We start from the raw sequence: 20,410 nt of genomic DNA on the forward strand, positions 1-20,410 counted from the left end.
ACTGGCATGCACATACAGTGGGCATCCAAAGAATGGTAGCCATTATCAGTTATTTGCAGATAGATATTTGTTGATGATGTAATTGCCTAATCAGCAAAATGAAAATATGTTTGCTCACCTAAATGCCCGAATGGTGGTGAGCCCTTCAGCTGTTTCTGAGAAGTGGCAAAGCAGAGGGAGCTGGGTACTATCATCAAGTTCCTGGAGATCCCTAGAACAGAGAGAAGTACAAAATTAACTTCATGTGCATTCAGGCTCAGAGGCTACTATGTTCAACCTAAATTAGGGTTTTTGTCACTGCAAGTAATTTCTTCTAGAACCCAGTTAACAAAAACTTTAACAGTTTATGACCTAAAAAGGAAGAGAAACATGAGTACATAATGAATTTTGATTCAGGCCAAATATACACTGTGATGTAAAAAAATTACTTGCTTTGTATAGCAACTATAGTTAACTGCTATTGGGACACAGAGGAATGGATGATTAACTCATACCTAGGAGATGGGTAACATTTTTTTTTGAGCAGGTGGACTTTAAGACAAATCTTAAGCTTTGAGGAAAGCTTCAACAACAGACAAAACGGACCAAAAATAAATGCATTCCAGCTATGAGAAGAAGAGCAAACACAGTAGACTAAAGACCCTGGCAGGTTCAATCTGGCTGGTGCCCAGAATCCTTTGCAAGTGCTGACGTGGGGAAAGGTTGTATAATGGAGAGGTGGGACTAGGTGGCAGAGGATTCTGAGTGGCCTGGACAAAATCACTAGAAATAAAATGAACAGGCTGTGCTTAAACAACATGACTTGGGAGACTAAAGGATGAAAAAGAATAAGTGAGTTAGGATAGTCTACCACAGAGACTTTTTAAAAGTTCTCAATTACTGTGATGCTAGTGAGATTTAAAATGGGAAGAATGAACTATTGGGACTTCATCAAGATAAAAAGCTTTTGTATAGTAAAGGAAACAGTCAACAAAACCAAAAGACAATTGACAGAATGGGAGAAAATTTTGCAAATGTCTTATCAGATAAAGGGCTAGTATACAAATTCTATAGAGAACCCGCAAACTCAACACCCAAAGAACAAATAATCCAATCAAGAAATGGACATAAGACATGAACACACATTTCTCCAAAGAAGACATACAAATCGCCAGCAGACACGTGAAAAAATGCTCAACATCACTGGGCATCAGGGAAATACAACTCAAAACTACAATGAGCTAGCACCTCACACCAGCCAGAATGGCTAAAATTAACAAGACAGGAAACGACAGATGTTGGCAAGGATGCAGAGAAAGGGAAACCCTCTGACACTATTAATGGGAATGCAAGCTGGTGTGGCCACTCTGGAAAACAGCATGAAGGTTCCTCAAAAAGTTGAAAATTGAGCTGCCCGATAGCCCAGCAATTGTACTACTAGGGATTTACCCCAAAGATACAAAGGTAGTGATCCTAAGGAGCACCTGCACCCCAGTGTTTACAGCAGCAATGTCCACAATAGCCCAACTATGGAAAGACCCCATTTATTTTTGGTCTGTTTTGTCTGTTGTCTTACCATCTGTCCATCAACAGATGAATGGAGAAGGAAGATATATACACAGTGGAATACTACTCAGGCATCAAAAGAAAGGAAATCTTGCCATTTACAATTACGTGGATGGAACTAGAGGGTATTGTGCTAAGTGAAATAAGTCAATCAGAGAAAGAATTATCATATGACCTCACTCATCTGTAGAATTTAAGAAACAAAAGAGAGGATCATAGGGGAAGGGAGGGAAAAATAAAACAAGATGAAATCAGAGGGAGACAAACCAACTGTAAGAGACTTTTAATCATAGGAAACAAAGTGAAGGTCGCTGGATGGGAGGTAGGTGGGGAATGGGGAAACTGGGTGATGGACATGAAGGAGGGCATGTGATGTAATGAGCACTGGGTCTTACAAAAGACTGATGAATCACTGACCTCTACCTCTGAAACCAACAATACATTATATATTAATTTAATTAAAAAAAATCATTACCACCACCAGCAGCATAATTTTACATTGCCTGAATGAAATGTTTCAAAAATAAAACCAATTTGAAATAGGAGTCTTCATGTTCTGTCTCCCTTCCTGATATTTCCTACGCATTTCTTCTCCCTTCCCTTCTAAATAAATAAATAAATAAATAAATAAATAAATAAATAAATAAATAAATTCTGACTGAGGAAGGACTGTGAGACAGTCTTCTAGATGTAGGCTTCTAAACTGCAATGATCAATGAATTGTAGCAGAGTAAGAGAGAAGAGGCACATATGACTTGGCCATTTCTATCTAGCTCAGTAGAATTGGCAAATAGCAGTATTATTTACTGGTGTGGGGAACACACTAAAAAAGAATTTGAAGAAAATGACAATGAGGGCAGCCTGGGTGGCTCAGTGCTTTAGCGCTGCCTTCAGCCCCGGTATGATCCTGGAGACCCGGGATCGAGTCCCACGTCGGGCTCCTTGCATGGAGCCTGCTTCTCCCTCTGCCTGTGTCTCTGCCTCTCTCTCTCTCTCTCTCTCTCTCTCTCCCTCTGTGTCTCTCATGAGTAAATAAATAAAATCTTTAAAAAAACAAAACAAAAAAAAACTATTAAAAAAAGACAATGAGTTTGCCCTTGGCCACAACGAGTTTGAATCTTTGCCTTCACGCATCATGGAACTTTTATATATATATATATATCCCATGAATGTTTAGTGGACAAATATCTGAATCTTTTCATAAAGATGCACACTACTCATGAAAACATTTCTTTAATCCACATAAGCTAGCATTTCTAGAAGATAGGCTAAGAGTTATAACTATATGTTTCAAAACATCCCTCTTTTTTCTTTTGAGTCTTCTTTTTCTCTGCCATTTTTTAGGTTTTTGGAGTTGAGGATTTAGAGTAGCAGCATCATCATTCACCTTTCAGAGTCAACTGGATATACTGTTACATAATCTTCAACAATTAACGTGGGTCATTCTGGACTGCCTGGGCAGTCCCACAAATAAATGAAAATCTCTTCTGAGTTTCTACAATGGATTTGGCCACTTTAGAAACTACAGATGAGGGGACAGAAAGAAAGAGGGGAGGAGGAAAACGAATATGAAGGAATGTGAGTAGTTTGTTACTTTTAAACATAAAACTAAGTGGCTATTTATAAATTTTATGCAAGTAACAGGTGGTCACTTCATTTGAGGTTTGTAATGAAGGGAAAAAATTAGGAAGGAGAAACTTTGTTTATAGGACTATATTTTGTGAAACCAAAAAGGTGAGGGTACGGCTTGACCTTATATTCTTGTAAGTAGGAAACATTTCCTTACAGAGCTAACCACACATTAGAGCTTTGATTTCAGATATTCCAAATTCCATGACATTTCCTGTCTCCCACTTTAATTCCTTTTGGTGTTTACAAAACACTCTGTTAGGTTGCCTGAGCTTTTCAACACGAGTGAGTCCTGCAGAGCCTCAACACCTAGAAAGGTTTTTTTTTTTTTCTGTGAAATTTAATGTCATGTGGTCATTAACTGCTAACTTTCAAAGAATTTCAGATAAGACTGGTAATCCATTTCCAATGTTGATTCTTTAAAAGTGGTCATCTCCTCCATGGGGTGCCTGGGTGGCATAGTTGGTTTAAGAGTCTGACTCTTGGTTTTGGCTCAGGCCAATCTCAGGGTAGTCTATTTGAGATTCTCTTTCCTTTTGCCCCTTCTTCTTGTGTGCTCACTCTCTCTGAAATAAATAAATCTTTTAAAATAATGATCAACTGGAGAAAGTCCAAGATGGAGAGAAGTAGGAGACCTTAGTTTCATCTGGTCCCAGGAATTCAGCTAGATAGGTATTAAATCATTCTGAACACCTCAGAACTCAACCAGAAATCTAAGAAAAGAATAGCTGCAACTCTACAAATAGGAAAGTGGTCACTTTAAGCAAGGTAGGAGGGGCAGAGAAGTGAATCTGGGAAGATAAACCATGGTGGGGAGGGAGCCACCATCAGTGGGCTACCGGAAAGGGATATAACAGCAGAACCCAAAATTAGAACTTTTAGAAGTCTGCTCTGGTGAGGTATGTCCCTGACTGAAAGGTGCTCAGATGACTAAGCAGGCATGGAACCCTAGGTGGGACATTGTGGCCTAAATGATCCCCGGGGTCACAGGAAGACTGAGGGTGTCTGAGTGCAGCAGAGTTCCCAGGCATCGGAGCAAGAAACCTGCTGCAATCAGAGAGTCCAGGAGTAGGCGCTCAGCTCCTCAGCTCTGGAGAGCTGTGCTAAAGCCTTCAGGGAACAAAAGCCATCTAGAGCAATCTGGAACAGATTACTTAGCCTGGCCCCTTGGCAAGGGTGGTACAACGCCACCCAGGGCAAAGACACCTGAGAATCAGTACAACAGGCTCCTCCCCCAGAAAATCGTTAAGAACATCTGGCTAAGACCAAGTTTACCTATCAGACAGAATTGCAAAACTCCAGCACTAGGGGAAAAGGCATATAGAATTCATGAGTTTTATTCCCATGATTCTTTAGTCTTTCAATTTTAATTTTTCTTTCTTTTTTTAACCAATTTCTTATTTTATCAACTTTTTAAAAATCTTGTTTAATTTTCACTTTTACAGTTACATTCTATCCTTCAATTGTATTTAGTTTTATTTTTGTATATATGTAAGTTTCTCTTTCTTTACAACTTGGGAATGCAGTTTCTTCTAACAAACAGACCAAAATACACCTAGAATCTAGCCTATGGCTCTGTTCTCTTTGCCTGTTTGATCATATTCACTTTTTTCTTTGTTTTTTTTTCTGTTTTGTTAAAGTCTTTTTAAATTTTCATCCTTACAGTTACAGCCTATTCTTTCAATGTATTTAATTTTATTTTTGTATATATATTTTTTTCTTTACAATTTTGATATATGGTCTCTTATAGCTGACCAAAATATACTCAGAATACAGTGTATTGCTCTGTTCTGTTCACCTGTCTGCTTATATTCCTTCTTATTTTTTCTTTTAATTTACATTTTTACAGTTGCATTCTATCCTTTCATTAAATTTAATTCTTTTTGTACACAAATAAGTTTTTCTTTTGTTACAATTTTCTAACAAATGGACAAAAATACACGCAGGATCCAGTGCATTGCTCTATTTGTTCACTTGTCTTATTATATTCTTTAAAAATTTTTTTTTCAGTTTTGAGTCTCTTCTAATTTGTTTAGTGTATATTTCTCTGGGGTCATTGTTGCCATTTTAGTATTTTGTTTTCTCGTTCATCTATTCTCCTCTGTATAGAATGACAAGACAGGAAAACTCATCTCAAAAAAGAGAACAGGAGGCAGAACTGACTGTCAGGGATCTAATCAGTATGGACATAAGTAAGATGTTGGAACTAGAGTTCAGAATAATAATTATAAAGATACTAGTGGGGCTTAAAAAAAAGAAGACACCAGAGAATCCCCTTCTATATAAATAAAAGACCCAAAATCTAATCAAGTTGAAATAAAAAAGGCTATTAATGATATGCAATAAAAAATGGAGGTTATATCTTCTAGGATAAGTGAGGCAAAAGAGAGAATTAGTGATATAGCAGACAAAATGGTGGAGAATAAAGAAACTAAGTAAAAGAGAGAAAAACAACTACTGGATCACAAGGGGAGAATCTGAGACATAAGTCATAAAATTAAGTCAAACAGCATCAGAGTAATTGGGATCTCAGAAGAAGAGGAAAGAGAGAGAGGGGCAGAAGGTATATTGGAGCACATTATAAGGATAACTTCCCTAATCTGGGGAAGGAAACAGGCCTCCAAGTCCAGGAGGCACAGAGAACTCTCCTCAAAATCAATAAGAATAGGTCAATACCTTGATATATTAAAGTGAACCTTGCAAATCTCAGAGACAAAGAGAAAATCCTGAAGGCAATGCAGGACAGGAGGTCCATAACCTACAAGGGTAGAAGCATTACACTGGCAGCAAACTTATCCACAGAGACTTGGCAGGCCACAAAGGACTGGCATGATATATTCAGGGGGCTGAATGAGAAAAACATGCAGCCAAGAGTACTTTATCCAGCTAGGATGTCATTCAAAATAGAAAGAGAGATAAAAAGCTTCCAGGACAAAGAGAAACTAAAAGAATTTATGATAACCAAACCAGCCCTACAATAAATACTAAAAGGGATCCTTCAAGGGAAGAGAGAGCCAAAGAAGCAGAGACCAGAAAGGAACAGAGACAATATATAGACACAATGACTTTCAAGTAGTACAAAGACACTAAATTCGTATCTTTCAATAGTTACTCTGAATGTAAATGGGCTAAATTCCCCAATCAAAAGACACAGGGTATTAGATTGGATAAAAAGAGCAAGACCCATCAATTTGCTATCTGCAAGAGACTCATTTTAGACCCAAAGACACCTTCAGATTTAAAGTGAGGGGATGGAAAACCATTTAATCATGCTAATGGGCATCAAAAGAAATCTAGAGTGACAATCATTATATCAGACAAATTAGATTTTGAAACAAAGACCGTAATAAGAGATGAGGAAGGACATTATCATAATTAAAGGATCTATCCAACAAGAAGATCTAACAATGGCAAATATTTATGCCCCTAACATGGGAGCAGCTTATATAAGCCAATTAATAACAAAATTAAAGAAACACATCAATAATAGTACAATAATAGTAGGAGACCTTAGTAACCCACTCACTGAAATGGACAGATCATTTAAGCAGAAGATCAACAAGGAAACAGGGATTTGAATGACACATTCGACTAGATGGACTTCACAGCTATATTCTGAACAATCCATCCTACAGCAGCAGAATACACATTATTCTCGAGTGGATCTGGCACTTCTCCAGAATAGACCACAGACTGTGTCACAAATCAGGCTCAATCAATACCAAAAGACTGGGATCATTCCTTGCATATTTTCGGACCACAATGCTTTGAAACTGGAACTCAATCACAAGAGGAAACTTGGAAAGAACTCAAATACATGGAGGCTAAAGAGCATCCTACTAAAGAATGAATAGGTCAACCAGGAAATTAAAGAAGAATTTAAAATTCATGGAAACAAATGAAAGTGGAAACACAACTGTTCGAACCTTTGAGATGCAACAATGGTGGTCCTAAGAGGGAAATATAGTACACTACAAGCCTTTCTCAAAAAATGAGGAAGGTCTCAAATAACACAACCTAACCTTACACCTAAAGGAGCTGGGGAAAGAAAGCAAATAAAGCCTAAACCCAGCAGGAGAAGAGAAATAATAAAGATTAGAGCAAAAATCAATAAAATAGAAACCAAAAAGAATAGAACAGATCAACCAAACTAAGAGCTGGTTCTTTGAAAGATTAATAAGATTGATAAACCCCTAGACACACTTATCAAAAAGAAAAGAGAAAGGACCCAAATAACTAAAATTATGAATGAAAGAGGAGAGATCACAACCAACACCAAAGAAAGACAAACAATTATAAGAACGTATTATGAGCAACTATATGTCAGCAAATTAGGCAATCTGGAAGAAATAGATGCATTTCTGGAAACTTATAAACTATCAGAACTGAAAGAGGAAAAAATAGAAAACCTAAACAGACCCATAACCAGCAAAGAAATTGAAGCAGTAATCAAAAATCTCCCAAAAAACAAGAGTCCAGGACTAGATGCCTTACCAGGGGGAATTCTACCAATTGTTTAAAGAAGAATTAATACCTATTTTTCTGAAGCTGTTTCAAAAAATAGAAATGGAAGGAAAACTTCCAAACTCATTCTGTGAGGCCAGCATGACCTTGACAAAGATCCTACCAAAAAGGTGAATTACAAACCAATATCCCTGATGAACATGGATGGAAAAATTCTCCCTAAGACACTAGCCAATAGGATCCAACAGTACATTAAGAGGATTATTCATCACAACCAAATGTAATTTTTTTCCTGGGCTGCAAGGGTGGTTCAACATCCGCAGATCAATCAATGTGATACACTACATTAATAAAAGGAAGAACAAGGACCATATGATCCTCTCAACAGATGCAGAAAAAGCATTTGACAAAGTACAGCATTCTTTCTTGATTAAAATTCATCACAGTGTAGGGATAGAAGGAACATACCTCAATATCATAAAAGCCATCTATGAAAAGCCCACAGTGAATATCATTCTCAATGGGGAAAAACTAAGAGCTTTTCTCCTAAGGTCAGAAACACACGAGGGATGTCCATTCTCACCACTGTTGTTCAACATAGTACTAGCAATCCTAGCCTCAGCCATCAGACAACAAAAAGAAAGAAAAGGCACCCAAATTGGCATAGAAGAAGTCAAACTCTCACTCTTTGCAGATGACATGATACTCTGTGGAAAACCCAAAAGACTCCACCCCAAAATGGCTAGAACTCACACAAGAATTCAGCAAAGCGGCAGGATATAAAACCAATGCACAGAAATCAGGTGCGTTTCTATACACTAACATGAGACAGAAGAGAAATTAAGGAGTTGATCCCATTTACAATTGCACCCAAAACCATAAGATACCTTGGAGTAAACCTAATCAAAGAGGCAACAGATCTGATCTCAGAAAACTACAGAGCACTCATGAAAGTGATGAAGAAGACACAAAGAAATGGAAAAACATTCCATGCTCATGGATTGGAAGAACAAGTGTTGTTAAAATGTCTATGCTGTCTAGAGCAATCTGTACATTCAGTGCAATCCCTATCAAAATATTTCACACAGCTGGAATAAATAATCCTAGAATTTGTATGGAACCAGAAAAGACCCTGAGTAGCCAAAAGAATGTTGAAAAAGACAACCAAAACTGGTGGCATCACAATTCTGGACTTCAAGGTCTATTACAAACCTGTAAGCATCAAAACAGTATGGTACGAGCACAAAAACACATAGATCAATGGAACAGAATAGAGATTCTGAAAATGCACCCTCAACTCTATGGTCAACTGATCTTTGACAAAGCAGGAAAGAATACCCAATGGTAAAAAAGACAATATTTTCAACAAATGGGGTTGAGAAAATTGGACAGCCACATGCAGAAGCCACATGCAGAAAATTCGACAGCCACATGCAGAAGAATGACACTGGACCCTTTCCTCACACTACACACAAAAATAGACTCAAAATGGATGAAAGACATAAATGGGAGATAGAATCCATCAAAATCCTAGAGGAAAACACAGGAAGCAACGTTTGTGACCTCAGCCACAGCACTAGATATGTCTCCAAAGGCAAACATGAACTATTGGGACTTCATCAAGATAAAAAGCTTTTGTATAGTAAAGGAAACAGTCAACAAAACCAAAAGACAGTTAACAGAATGGGAGAAGATATTTGCAAATGTCTTATCAGATAAAGGGCTAGTATCCAAATTCTATAGAGAACTTAGCAAACTCAACACCCAAAGAACAAATGAACACACATTTCTCCAAAGAAGACATACAAATCGCCAATAGACACATGAAAAAATGCTCAACTTCACTGGGCATCAGGGAAATACAACTCAAAACTACAATGAGCTAGCACCTCACACCAGCCAGAATGGCTAAAATTAACAAGACAGGTAACGACAGATGTTGGCAAGGATGCAGAGAAAGGGAAACCCTCTGACACTGTTAAAGGGAATGCAAGCTGGTGTGGCCACTCTGGAAAACAGTATGAAGGTTCCTCAAAAAGTTGAAAATTGAGCTGCCCGATAGCCCAGCAATTGTACTACTAGGGATTTACCCCAAAGATACAAAGGTAGTGATCCTAAGGAGCACCTGCACCCCAGTGTTTACAGCAGCAATGTCCACAATAGCCCAACTATGGAAAGACCCCAGATGTCCATCAACAGATGAATGGAAAAGGAAGATATATACACAGTGGAATACTACTCAGGACATCAAAAGAAAGGAAATCTTGCCATTTACAATTACGTGGATGGAACTAGAGGGTATTGTGCTAAGTGAAATAAGTCAATCAGAGAAAGAATTATCATATGACCTCACTCATCTATAGAATTTGTGAAAGAAACAAAAGAGAGGATCATAGGGGAAGGGAGGGAAAAATAAAACAAGATGAAATCAGAGGGAGACAAACCAACTGTAAGAGACTTTTAATCATAGGAAACAAAGTGAAGGTCACTGGACGGGAGATGGGTGGGGAATGGGGAAACTGGATGATGGACATTAAGGAGGGCATGTGATGTAATGAGCACTGGGTGTTATATATGACTGATGAATCACTGACCCCTACCCCTGAAACAAAGAATACATATGTGTTAATTATTTTATCTATTTATTTTTTTTAAGATTTTATTTATTCGTGAGAGACAGAGAGAGAGGGGGGCAAAGACATAGGCAGAGGGAGAAGCAGGCTCCATGCAAGAAGTCCGATGTGGGACTCAATCCCGGGACCACTGGATCACGCCCTGAGCCGAAAGCAGACGCTCATCCCCTGGCCACCCAGGCATCCCTAATTATTTTAATTTAAATAAAATTGGTAAAAATGGAAAAAATGACCATCTCCTCCATATTTTAGTTGCTAACAATGGTTATAACAGATTATTCTTAAAATGAACAGAATTCACAAGTATATTTATTAATTGATTGACTGATTTGCAATTCCAATTTATAACAAACTAGGAATGTTTGCCTGGCCTTTGCACTGAATTTTTATTACAAAGGGGCAAAAAATAGGCCTAAATGAGTATGCGACCGATGTAAGACACGACTGTAATATTTAGTGGTAAGAACACAAGGAGAGGTTTGGAACCAGCAGAAATGAACTGAACTTCTTGCCCCTCTAGCAAGCAACATCAGCAATAGTACTAAAAGGAATGAAAGTGAACTCATGACTAAGTTTTCCCTTTTGATCTGAATTCGCTACAAGAAAAGTGGATGAGGCTTGGAATGAGAAAGCACTCTAGATTTAATACAGATCTCTAACATTGATGGATGCTAATTCATAATCCCAAGGGAGAAACCACCATGTTTTTTTCAATTAAAAAATGTGATATCATATATTGAGAGGTTCCCAACTATAATCTTGGCTTTTCTTGTTACTGTCCTCAATTTTTCAGCATCTTCCTTGCACTCAAGTCCTATTAAATATTATCATTTTACTAAATCAACTCACTATCTACCTTCTTATTCCAGCACTTAATCCACAAAAAAAGATTACTTTATCTCTGTTTTATTTTCCCCAGAGAGAAAGTTTCTTGAGAATTGTATCTTGTCAGGTGGATGTCTTCATCGGCCACATGACTTACACAATTCTTTGCAACACAGTGATTGCTTACTGAGTGTTTGTTGCAATAAAGTGATTATCACAATGATAGAAAATTCACTGTACTATTTATAGCAAGCCTTCAAAGCTAAACTGGTACATTTCAGTTAACTTTGGTTCATTTTAGCAAATGATAAATCTTATATTAATAGAAGAGTCTAAGCTTCAAGGCTGCTTTTATTTATCTTTGGCTGGGTACTGAAGTACGTGCTAAATGATCTAATCTGAAAAGTTTAAATCTCTTGGAGTTATGGCTCTTCTATCAGACATTCAAGATTATCTACTTTTCTAGTCATCACTCTGACTTATCACTTTAACTTTTTTAAATTCTAGACTTTTACATAATGTATTTTAGCATTTTACAATATGTTACCTTTTTTCCCCACCCATGGAATAGAACAACACGAAATCACTTACCCTTTAGAACTGAGTTTGCTTTTACAAGTTTTCTGTCACTATTATGTTCAGAAAAAGGATCATAGAATGAAAAATTTAACATAGTTTGTGGACACAAAACTCAACAGGAAAATCCACATGTTAATATATGCCCATGGCTATGTAAGGCATAGACAACCACTTATAGAAACAATTTTAATAGATCTCCAAATGAAACATAGTGTAGGTTTTATCATGGTAAAAATAGGTTGCATTTCCAAGTTCCATACCAAATCTTGAAAAACACGACAGCAAATCTAGATCACAGTAAATCAAACATATAGGCTTTTGAAAATGAATAGAACTTTGTTTTACTTACTTAGAGGCCACTCGGAAGTATTTCTGGATAAAATAAAAGGCGACCCCAAGAGGCACAAGAGCAACCAGGAACACAGGAGTAGCATATGAAATCATGCCAATGGCAGACAGGCAGAGCAGTGTTGAGCGAGTTAGAGATTCCAAAGTTGGAGGGATATGCTATTAAGAAGGATCGTTTGAAAGGAAAATGTTTTAGTCCAAAGAAAATATTGGTTACAATGCAATAAAATATTCATTTATATTAATGTTAAGTTACATAATTAGTTACAAAAGTAGTATATCAACATTTTCGTTATAAGCAAGTCTTCATTCCTTTAACTTCACTCACTTCCCATAGTTCAGTTTATTTACCCATCTATCTACCTATCTATCTACTTATCATCAGTCAGTCTACCCATCCATTTATCTTGGGTATTTTATGTAAATGACACTATACTATAAATCTCATGTGTCCATGTGTTCTTATTTTACTTTACTGAGCAAGACAGACTATAAAGCTTCCCATGATACCATAGACATCTCTCTCTCTCTCTCTCTTGAATGGCTGCATACTATTAACATAGTTAGCTATTCCTCTTCTGTAAGATATTTACATTAATTTTCTGTATTTTGCTTTCTCCTATCCCTTGCATATTTTTGATTGGATTATTTACTGCCTAATCAATTTTTAGATGCTCTTTATAGATTATAGATGTTTTCCTCTTGCTTTACATGTGTTGCCAGCTTTTCTTCCAGTTAATCTATTATGTTTTAAATCTGGCTTTGATGCTTTTAGCTTGAGAGAAATTTAAAATTTTATATAGTTATTTCCGTTGGCCTTTTTCCTTATTCAGAGTTTTGTGTCTTACTTAATTCCCACCCAGAAGTTTTAAAACTACTTTCCCACATTTTATTTTATAGTCTTATGTTTTATATGGCTATCTTTATTCCATATGTATTTGCTTTGTATTTTATGGATAGCTAATTGTCCCAACATTCTTTATTGAAATAATAATCCTTTTCTTACTGATTCCAGATACCACACTTACCCTGTGTTAAATCTCTCCATATGCTGGTGTTTCTGAGTTCTCCATTTTGTTCTTTTGATCTACTTATTTTCTGTGATCACCAGAGTATTTCATCTTTATAGTGCTTTCTGAGTATCTGATAGGGAAACTCTCTCTTTATGTAGGAATTTTAGGATTTCCAGTATTGTTGGATCTCTTCACTTCTTATTAGGTTTCTTTTTGTTTTTGTTATTATGAATAGAATTCATTTCTCACTTAATTTTTTAATTGGTGTAGAAAAAGTTACTGAATTTTGTATCATACACCTTATGCAGACACTCTTATGAACTTTCTTTTGTTTTCTTCTTGTACTACTTGTCTTGGACTCTCTAGGTGGCTCTCATATCATCTTCCAAATAAGGGCTGATTCGTCTCTTCTTTTCCCATATGTATTCCTTATGAAGTGTTTTGGATGCAGTGTGACCAACACCAATGTAAACATTCAGTATACTTTTTAGTCAGCTGCATGCATCAAGCATTCTTTTCCTAAACTGAGGGTAATTTAAGTATTCTAAAGGCAACTATGAAAAGTCAGAAAAGACCATTTCTGGATTTGAAGGATTCTTTTGTCAGTTATCCTGAGGGGTCTGTTCTTGGAGTGATCTATTTTAAGAGTTTGAGGACTTTAACTTCAGGACAAACTTCTAGAGGGATAAGGATCTAAAACTAAACTGGGCATCCCTAGAATAGTCTCTAAAATATCACACCATTTAAAGCTTTTCTCATTGAAGAGCCAATCTAATTGAAGTAAAGGACATCTAAGACAGCCTGGCATTCTATCCTTTGCTTCTGGGAGACATTCTGCAACAATAGTAAACTGTTAAGAATTTTGCTATGAATGGAGATACAACATTGATCAAAATGATTCCCTTTATAATAAAAAATTAAATGTTAGTTCTTTGCTATTTCCCTTTATTTTAAGCTGATTTTCAGGGATCCCTGGGTGGCTCAGCGGCTGAGCATCTGCCTTCGGCCCAGCGTGTGATCCTGGAATCCTGGGATTGAGTCCCACGTCAGGCTCCCTGCACGGAGCCTGCTTCTTCCTCTGCCTTTGTCTCTACCTTTCTCTCTCTCTGTGTCTCTCATGAATAAATAAAATCTTTTTTAAAAAAAAAAAGCTGATTCTAGAAGTATCCTCTTCTACATGTATAAATTATTTCAAATTAAAGTTTTCCTTTAAGTTTTTTTTTTTAAGATTTTATTTATTTATTCATGAGAGACACAGAGAGAGAGAGCGAGAGAGAGGCAGAGACACAGGCAGAGGGAGAAGCAGGCTCCATGCAGGGAGCCTGATGTAGGACTCAATCCTGGGTCTCCAGGATCAGGCCCTGGGCCGAAGGTGGCGCTAAACCGCTGAGCCACCTGGGCTGCCTCTTCCTTTAAGTTTTTATTCTAGAAATCCATATGTATATAATATTGATAAGTGTGCATATAGGCTCCAATTGAAATTTTAGAAATCCTCTATTGTTAATAGGGATCATAGCTTATCTTAAATGTTACTTAGGTTCTACCGAAAAAATTGTTTTTGAACTTGGAAGTAACTCAGGCACTCACCTGATCAATGATATTTGTATCAGCTGAGAAGCGATTGAGAATCAATCCCAGGGGGGTGGTATCAAAGAATCTAGGCAATAAACAGATTGGAATGTATGATAATACTAAACTATCAGGACTCTGAGCACTGCTAATGAACATCTTGGACTCAGGAAAATGAGAAGGTTCCTATGCATTTGCTCAAAGGCCAAATACATACTCTAATGCTTCATAATTCACTTAAATTTAAAGATGCATGCTTTTATGATTTTCTGTGTGAGAGGGTAAGAAATAATTACATTTTTACCTTATTGGTCCAAGAATTATCTTATTGAGGAGATTTTGGTGAAGGTTTTTGGCAGCTGTGAGACCCATCCATTCTACAGTGAGTGATGTGACAAGGCAGAGGAAAATACCTGCTCCACAAAGTATGCTAAATCCAGCCACATAGTAGGTCTAAAAAGCAACCAGCACCAAAAAAAAAAACAAAAAACAAAACAAAACCCCACAAATGAAATTATCAGTTTTTTCTCATTAGAACACTAAATATCAAAGTCAGACAATATTTTTCAACTTCATTATCTTGCATCAATTTAGACAGTTGAAGGAGTGCAGTTTTCCTTCACTTTTTTCCAAGGTTTGTGTAAGGGTAAATGAAGCAGTAGAGTCTGTTTTCAGGTCTGAAATATTTTTGGCTCTCTACACTGTAGAGTTCATCATTCCTATCCTTAATCTCAGAATGACCAACTAATACATTGGCATCAGTAGTTAAAATCAATACTATCAAAACAAAAACAATAAAAGTCCTGTGTATATGTTACACACACACACACACACACACACACACACACACACACACATTGGGCATATACCTTGAATCCAAATCAAAACATTATCTTTAAGTGTTTCTTATAATAAGCTTTTTTTTTTTTTATAATAAGCTTTAAAACACAAAAGTGATCACATAGATTCCATTTTGACAGGTTATTCTATTTCAGGTCCTGTTCTAATTAACTTACTGAATCATTACAAAAATCCTATGACATTTGGGCTATTAATATCAAACTGAATAAATGGGTATAACTGTTAATACCAATATTTATTTCCTTTATGATTTAAAAACAGAATTCACTATACCTGATCAGCTTTTCCAGTATTGTTTATACTGTACTCTGAAGTCCATGTGGCTAGCCAGTAGTCTATAGCCACAATGACTGAATGTTTCAAAAGCTTAGAGAAAATCATCAGGAAGAGCAAGAAAAATCCTCCAGAAGTAAGGTATCTCCAGCAGGTTTTCCATGGCATTTTAGTTCTGAGCCTCATGACAGTGGACATATTATCATCCTCATCTTCCTCCTCTTCTTCCTCTGCATGTAAAATATTAGTTTAACCTTCACTTAGTAAACAGGTAGATAAAATTTGTATCATTTCACAAAAAAAAAAACATATAAAAATCTCCCTCAGATTTACAGAAATACAAGTGCTGGTCTTAGATATTTTAAATGCTTCTAGCAGAGAAAAAAAAACTCATTTAAAAAGCTGGTGAAAATGAATGAATGAGCAAAATGATAAACAACATCTTTATCTGAATGAGATAATTTGCCAATTTATTACACATCAAATTGACAGGAAGTGTAGACTAGAAGTTTATGAAGTTATTGAAAGAACTGTGTTGCCAATAAAACCACAGGCCTGACCCTTAAACACATAAAGTTTTGAACTCTAAATTTCTGAATTTGTAAAACTTCACCAGAAGGGAACAGACTTGAAATCTGTGGATAGTCCAAAAGGTCATAATCAATGCTCTCAATGGTCCATTTTAGATGTGGTCATGCAGGAGCAAAGTAAGAAGAAACCTTCTAGAGAGGAAAGGTGGAGGACAGACGACAATAGTCAGGGAGTTCCTTTCTCATGTTTAAGCCATCTGGAAATTCCAAGATGGCTATCCTAAGAACATACTCCATTACGAAGACAGGGAATTTCGGCACCTCCTCACTGGCAAGATCTGATTATTTGTGTGGTCTGGTGATTGTTGTGCATATTCCATCCTTTCCTATTCCAAAGACCATTTTCATTGCAGTTATCCTTTTAGATATTCCATTACTGTTTATTGAGAGGTTGTGAGCAGGAAAGATAGATAGCTTTGGTTTACAGGTTATCAGACCACAGAGATCTAAATATGGATACTATGGGAAGGCTGAGCATCACCAAACGTCCCTAATATTTTGAGCTGGATCCAGTAAATGAACAGGTCTCAGATAATGTGTCCTTTGGTAAGAGTCGATTAAATATGTGAGGACAGGATTAGAAATCTGCATAATGAAAGTGCCAGACACTTACAGACTACTTACTACCTGTCTCCCCAACATCCATTTTCTGTTTCCATATTAACTGAAATTTCAACTTGCCAACGGCTGCTCAGCTAAAGACAAGATTCGTTCCTTTCCCAGTACATAATCTGTCCATGAAATGAACTGGCCAATGGTAAGGAGTAGGAACAATATATGCAACTACTTCTCCTCTTCCCCTCCTGGTGGCTGGAACAGACATACTGACCAGGACCAGAAATAGCAACCCAGTGAGAAATACGTAGCATATTGGGCTCTTTAATATGCATTACCTCATTTTATTCTGTAAGAAAGTAGTACTATCTAATTTTATGCCTGAGAGAATGGATTAACACAACAAGCCTAGGATAGAGTGTCCAGCTGTATACTCACCACTGGAACTCTGGATAGAGTAACTGGGCATGATTCCACTTTTAGAGTGCCTTAGAAGTAACCAGCTTAAAATTCTAGAGACTGATGTTTACAGCACCAGACTTTCTTTAAAAATATTTTTAAATCTAAGGAATGGAAGTGCAAAATCCATTCATTTGTCTGTTCATTCATTCATTCTCTCAATGAGTATTTGTTGAAATACTGAATAGTTATCAGCTGGAATATAAAGGTATCACATTTTGGTGTTCTTTGGCTTGAAATTACAATTTCTTCTCTTTCTTAATTGGCTTGTAGAAATGCAGTCTTCAGCAAAAACTGTATAGCAAACATGAAGTATAGTGCATTTACCCTATGGACTTAAATGGGATTTAGCTTACAAAGTTCTTGGCAACAAATATCAATTATTTCATCTCATTCCTCGATTTTCCAGGAAATCTTTTTTTCTCTACCTTATTAGATCCAGAAAACTGAAACATAACAAATGGCTTTCATCGAATTCTCTTATTCTTCATTGCTATATTGGCATGAAAACTCCATGAGGATTTACTGAATGATTCAAGTATAAATATTTCAAACCAATATTTCCTTCATATTTCCCATTTATTGTTTATTTCTGAAGGAGTGACATTTTATTAATAACTTGCTTTGGTCATTCTACTAGACCTTTCCAATTTATATGAATATTTACAAACAGGGCCTTTTCTTTTCAGCCCTATCTCACACAGCACTAAGACACACTCAGAAACCACTCACGATGTCTTTTGATGAATTGCACACACCTTTCCTTTGCTCCTATTCTTTTCATTTGCACTATTTTTAGTATTATGTATTTTGCTTAGCTCTTTTCCCCCTGCAAAGTGGCTTCTTATTCTTCACGGGCACACTCATGCATCAGTTGCCAAGGTAAAACAGTCACACTTGAATGTTTCAGATGTAAGAAAAAGATCTACCTTCATCTTCATCCTCCATTTGGGCTTTGGCCTCTCTTGAATACATGGCTCTTCGGAGGGTTTTCCTCTCTAGAGTTGTTTGGTCAGCTTCCATATCCTACAGTAAACACCATATTCATTCATTCATTCAAGGAGCTCACAGCTGCAGGAAGGTTTTTGACTTACCAATCAAATTGTGACTGACCCACAATTTGTTAGTTATCTTTGCCAATCTTGGGCTGTTTGCTCTCTCTAGAGATCCACAACTCCTGTCATAGGAGTAGTTGTGAGGCAATGTCTGAGGTTTGTAGGGTTTCAGAGCTCAGAGATGATGCCAATAAGAAGCCAGGAAAAGTACCAACTATACAATAGAACTGACCCCAGGAACAGGGACACCTCCTCCAGCCTTAAGGCATAATTCCATCACTGCTATTTGTTTTATCTTTACCTCATTTTCGGTTACTCCCTGCAATTCTCTAAAGATTTATTCATGTTAATAAGTATCTTCCTTTAAAAATGCTTGCAATTCTAGACTGGTTAAAACACTGTCACTCACCCCCTCTTATTATAAATTATTAAATCAGAGTGAGTTTCTTTAGGTTCTCACTAAGGCAGGCTGCATAAAAGAAATGGACTTCAATAGGCATTGAAGTAAGCAAATGAAAAGGGTTGTTAGGTGCGAGCAGTTTAGGAGAAAGCCCTGGGCGGGGAGGGATATGCAGAAGGAGAAGGAAAACATTCCCCAAACAAACTTGGTGAATTTTTCAGGGTTGCTTCAGATTTGTTGTGTGCTCAAGACAGGGAGAAGCATTTCATTTTCTCCACTCCTCTGCTTCCAACACTCTTGTCCCCTGGGCTTCAGAACTGGAGTGGTAATACCAGTTTTGATACACTGTGGGTTAAATCAGCTGCTGCGGACAGTTTGGGAAACTAACCATAGCTTTGTGTCTATGAGGAAATGCATTCTGAGTTCCAAACGACTGACACACAAACTTTTGGAATCTATGGTAAATTGAGGGCTTTCTGTATTCTCTCTCTCTCTCTCTCTCTCTCACACACACACACACACAATCACAGTTTGGCCATTACATCAATAAACAAACAAACCCTTAGTGATCAGTCTCTAGGTAGTGATCATGGTTGTTGTTGTTTTTGTTTTGGCCTTATACAACATGTGTGATTTAGGTTACTTGCTAGAAGCTCTATTGCTTCCAGATTCTTGGTTAAAAAAGAATAAAAGCTAAAATGTCTCCTGAATAGCATTTTTTCAGAGACAATTTCATATCAGCTTTTAATTTGCCTAATGATATGAAAACTAGTGCTGCTACATGGGATTAAACACAAAATTAAAAATTATTCGATTCTTTGTGTCTAGTGTAATAAAATGAAATGACCCCGCACATTGGAAAACAGCGTATTTGGTTCTTGTTCAACTCTCCCTGCTATGTGAGCAAAAGATTGAACATCTTAGATGCTTAAAAAAAATCTGTATTCATTTTCCTTATAAGTAAATGCTCATATTAGGTTCATTACAGGTTAAATATTTTAAATTACATTGATATTTGGCTTAAGTAAATGTGATTTTAATTTCGTTTCTCTTGTAAATATTTCTTGGATGCCTGCTACCGATTGGATCAAGGTGAGGGCTGGAGGCTGGGGGAGAAGGCACCAGATAATACTAGATTATTTTGCTTATAACAATATGAAGATAATGGTGCCATCCAAGATAGAATTTTTTATAATATTTAAATTAGCTCAAAGTGTTATCTCTTCCTTATTGTAGTTTTCACTGCTATTCTTGTAACATATTCTTTTGTTGGCCCCTTAACCCTTAAACTGACAGTTGTGTCTAAAGCCCAGTGATAGGATATTTTGTTTTGCTGTCCTTCTGTGCTTGCTTGATCTGCTTTGGTTGTAGGTCAGCCTTTCTCAACTTGGCACTATTGACATTTTGGCCTGATAACTTTGTTGTTGTCAGCGATGCACTGTAGGATGTTTAGTAACATCCCTGTCTTCTACCCAGGAGACACTAGTGGCACCTGCCCTCTGCCCTCCCCCCAGCTGTGACAACCAAAAATGTCTCTAAATGTTGCCAAATGTCCCCTAGAAAGCAAACTGGACCCTGGTTGAGAACCAGTGCTCTTGGCAAACATGGGATC

General features: G+C 36.9%; 1 protein-coding gene across 10 annotated transcripts in view; it reads right to left on the bottom strand.

Annotated features, from left to right (window-relative positions):
• Positions 1 to 20,410, bottom strand: part of ABCC9 (ATP binding cassette subfamily C member 9) — a 150,517-nt gene that overhangs the window by 34,252 nt on the left and 95,855 nt on the right. For all 10 annotated transcript variants that reach the window (XM_038577022.1, XM_038577019.1, XM_038577024.1 and 7 more), the window contains 6 exons: positions 18,273 to 18,369; positions 15,740 to 15,969; positions 14,910 to 15,058; positions 14,624 to 14,693; positions 12,025 to 12,182; positions 119 to 211 (listed from right to left, as the gene is read on the bottom strand). In XM_038577022.1, the coding sequence (XP_038432950.1) occupies positions 119 to 211; positions 12,025 to 12,182; positions 14,624 to 14,693; positions 14,910 to 15,058; positions 15,740 to 15,969; positions 18,273 to 18,369 (797 nt within the window). The remainder of the gene's footprint in view (positions 1 to 118; positions 212 to 12,024; positions 12,183 to 14,623; positions 14,694 to 14,909; positions 15,059 to 15,739; positions 15,970 to 18,272; positions 18,370 to 20,410) is intronic.

Source organism: Canis lupus, chromosome 27 (genome assembly GCF_011100685.1).
Source record: "Canis lupus familiaris isolate Mischka breed German Shepherd chromosome 27, alternate assembly UU_Cfam_GSD_1.0, whole genome shotgun sequence".
NCBI lineage: Eukaryota > Metazoa > Chordata > Mammalia > Carnivora > Canidae > Canis > Canis lupus.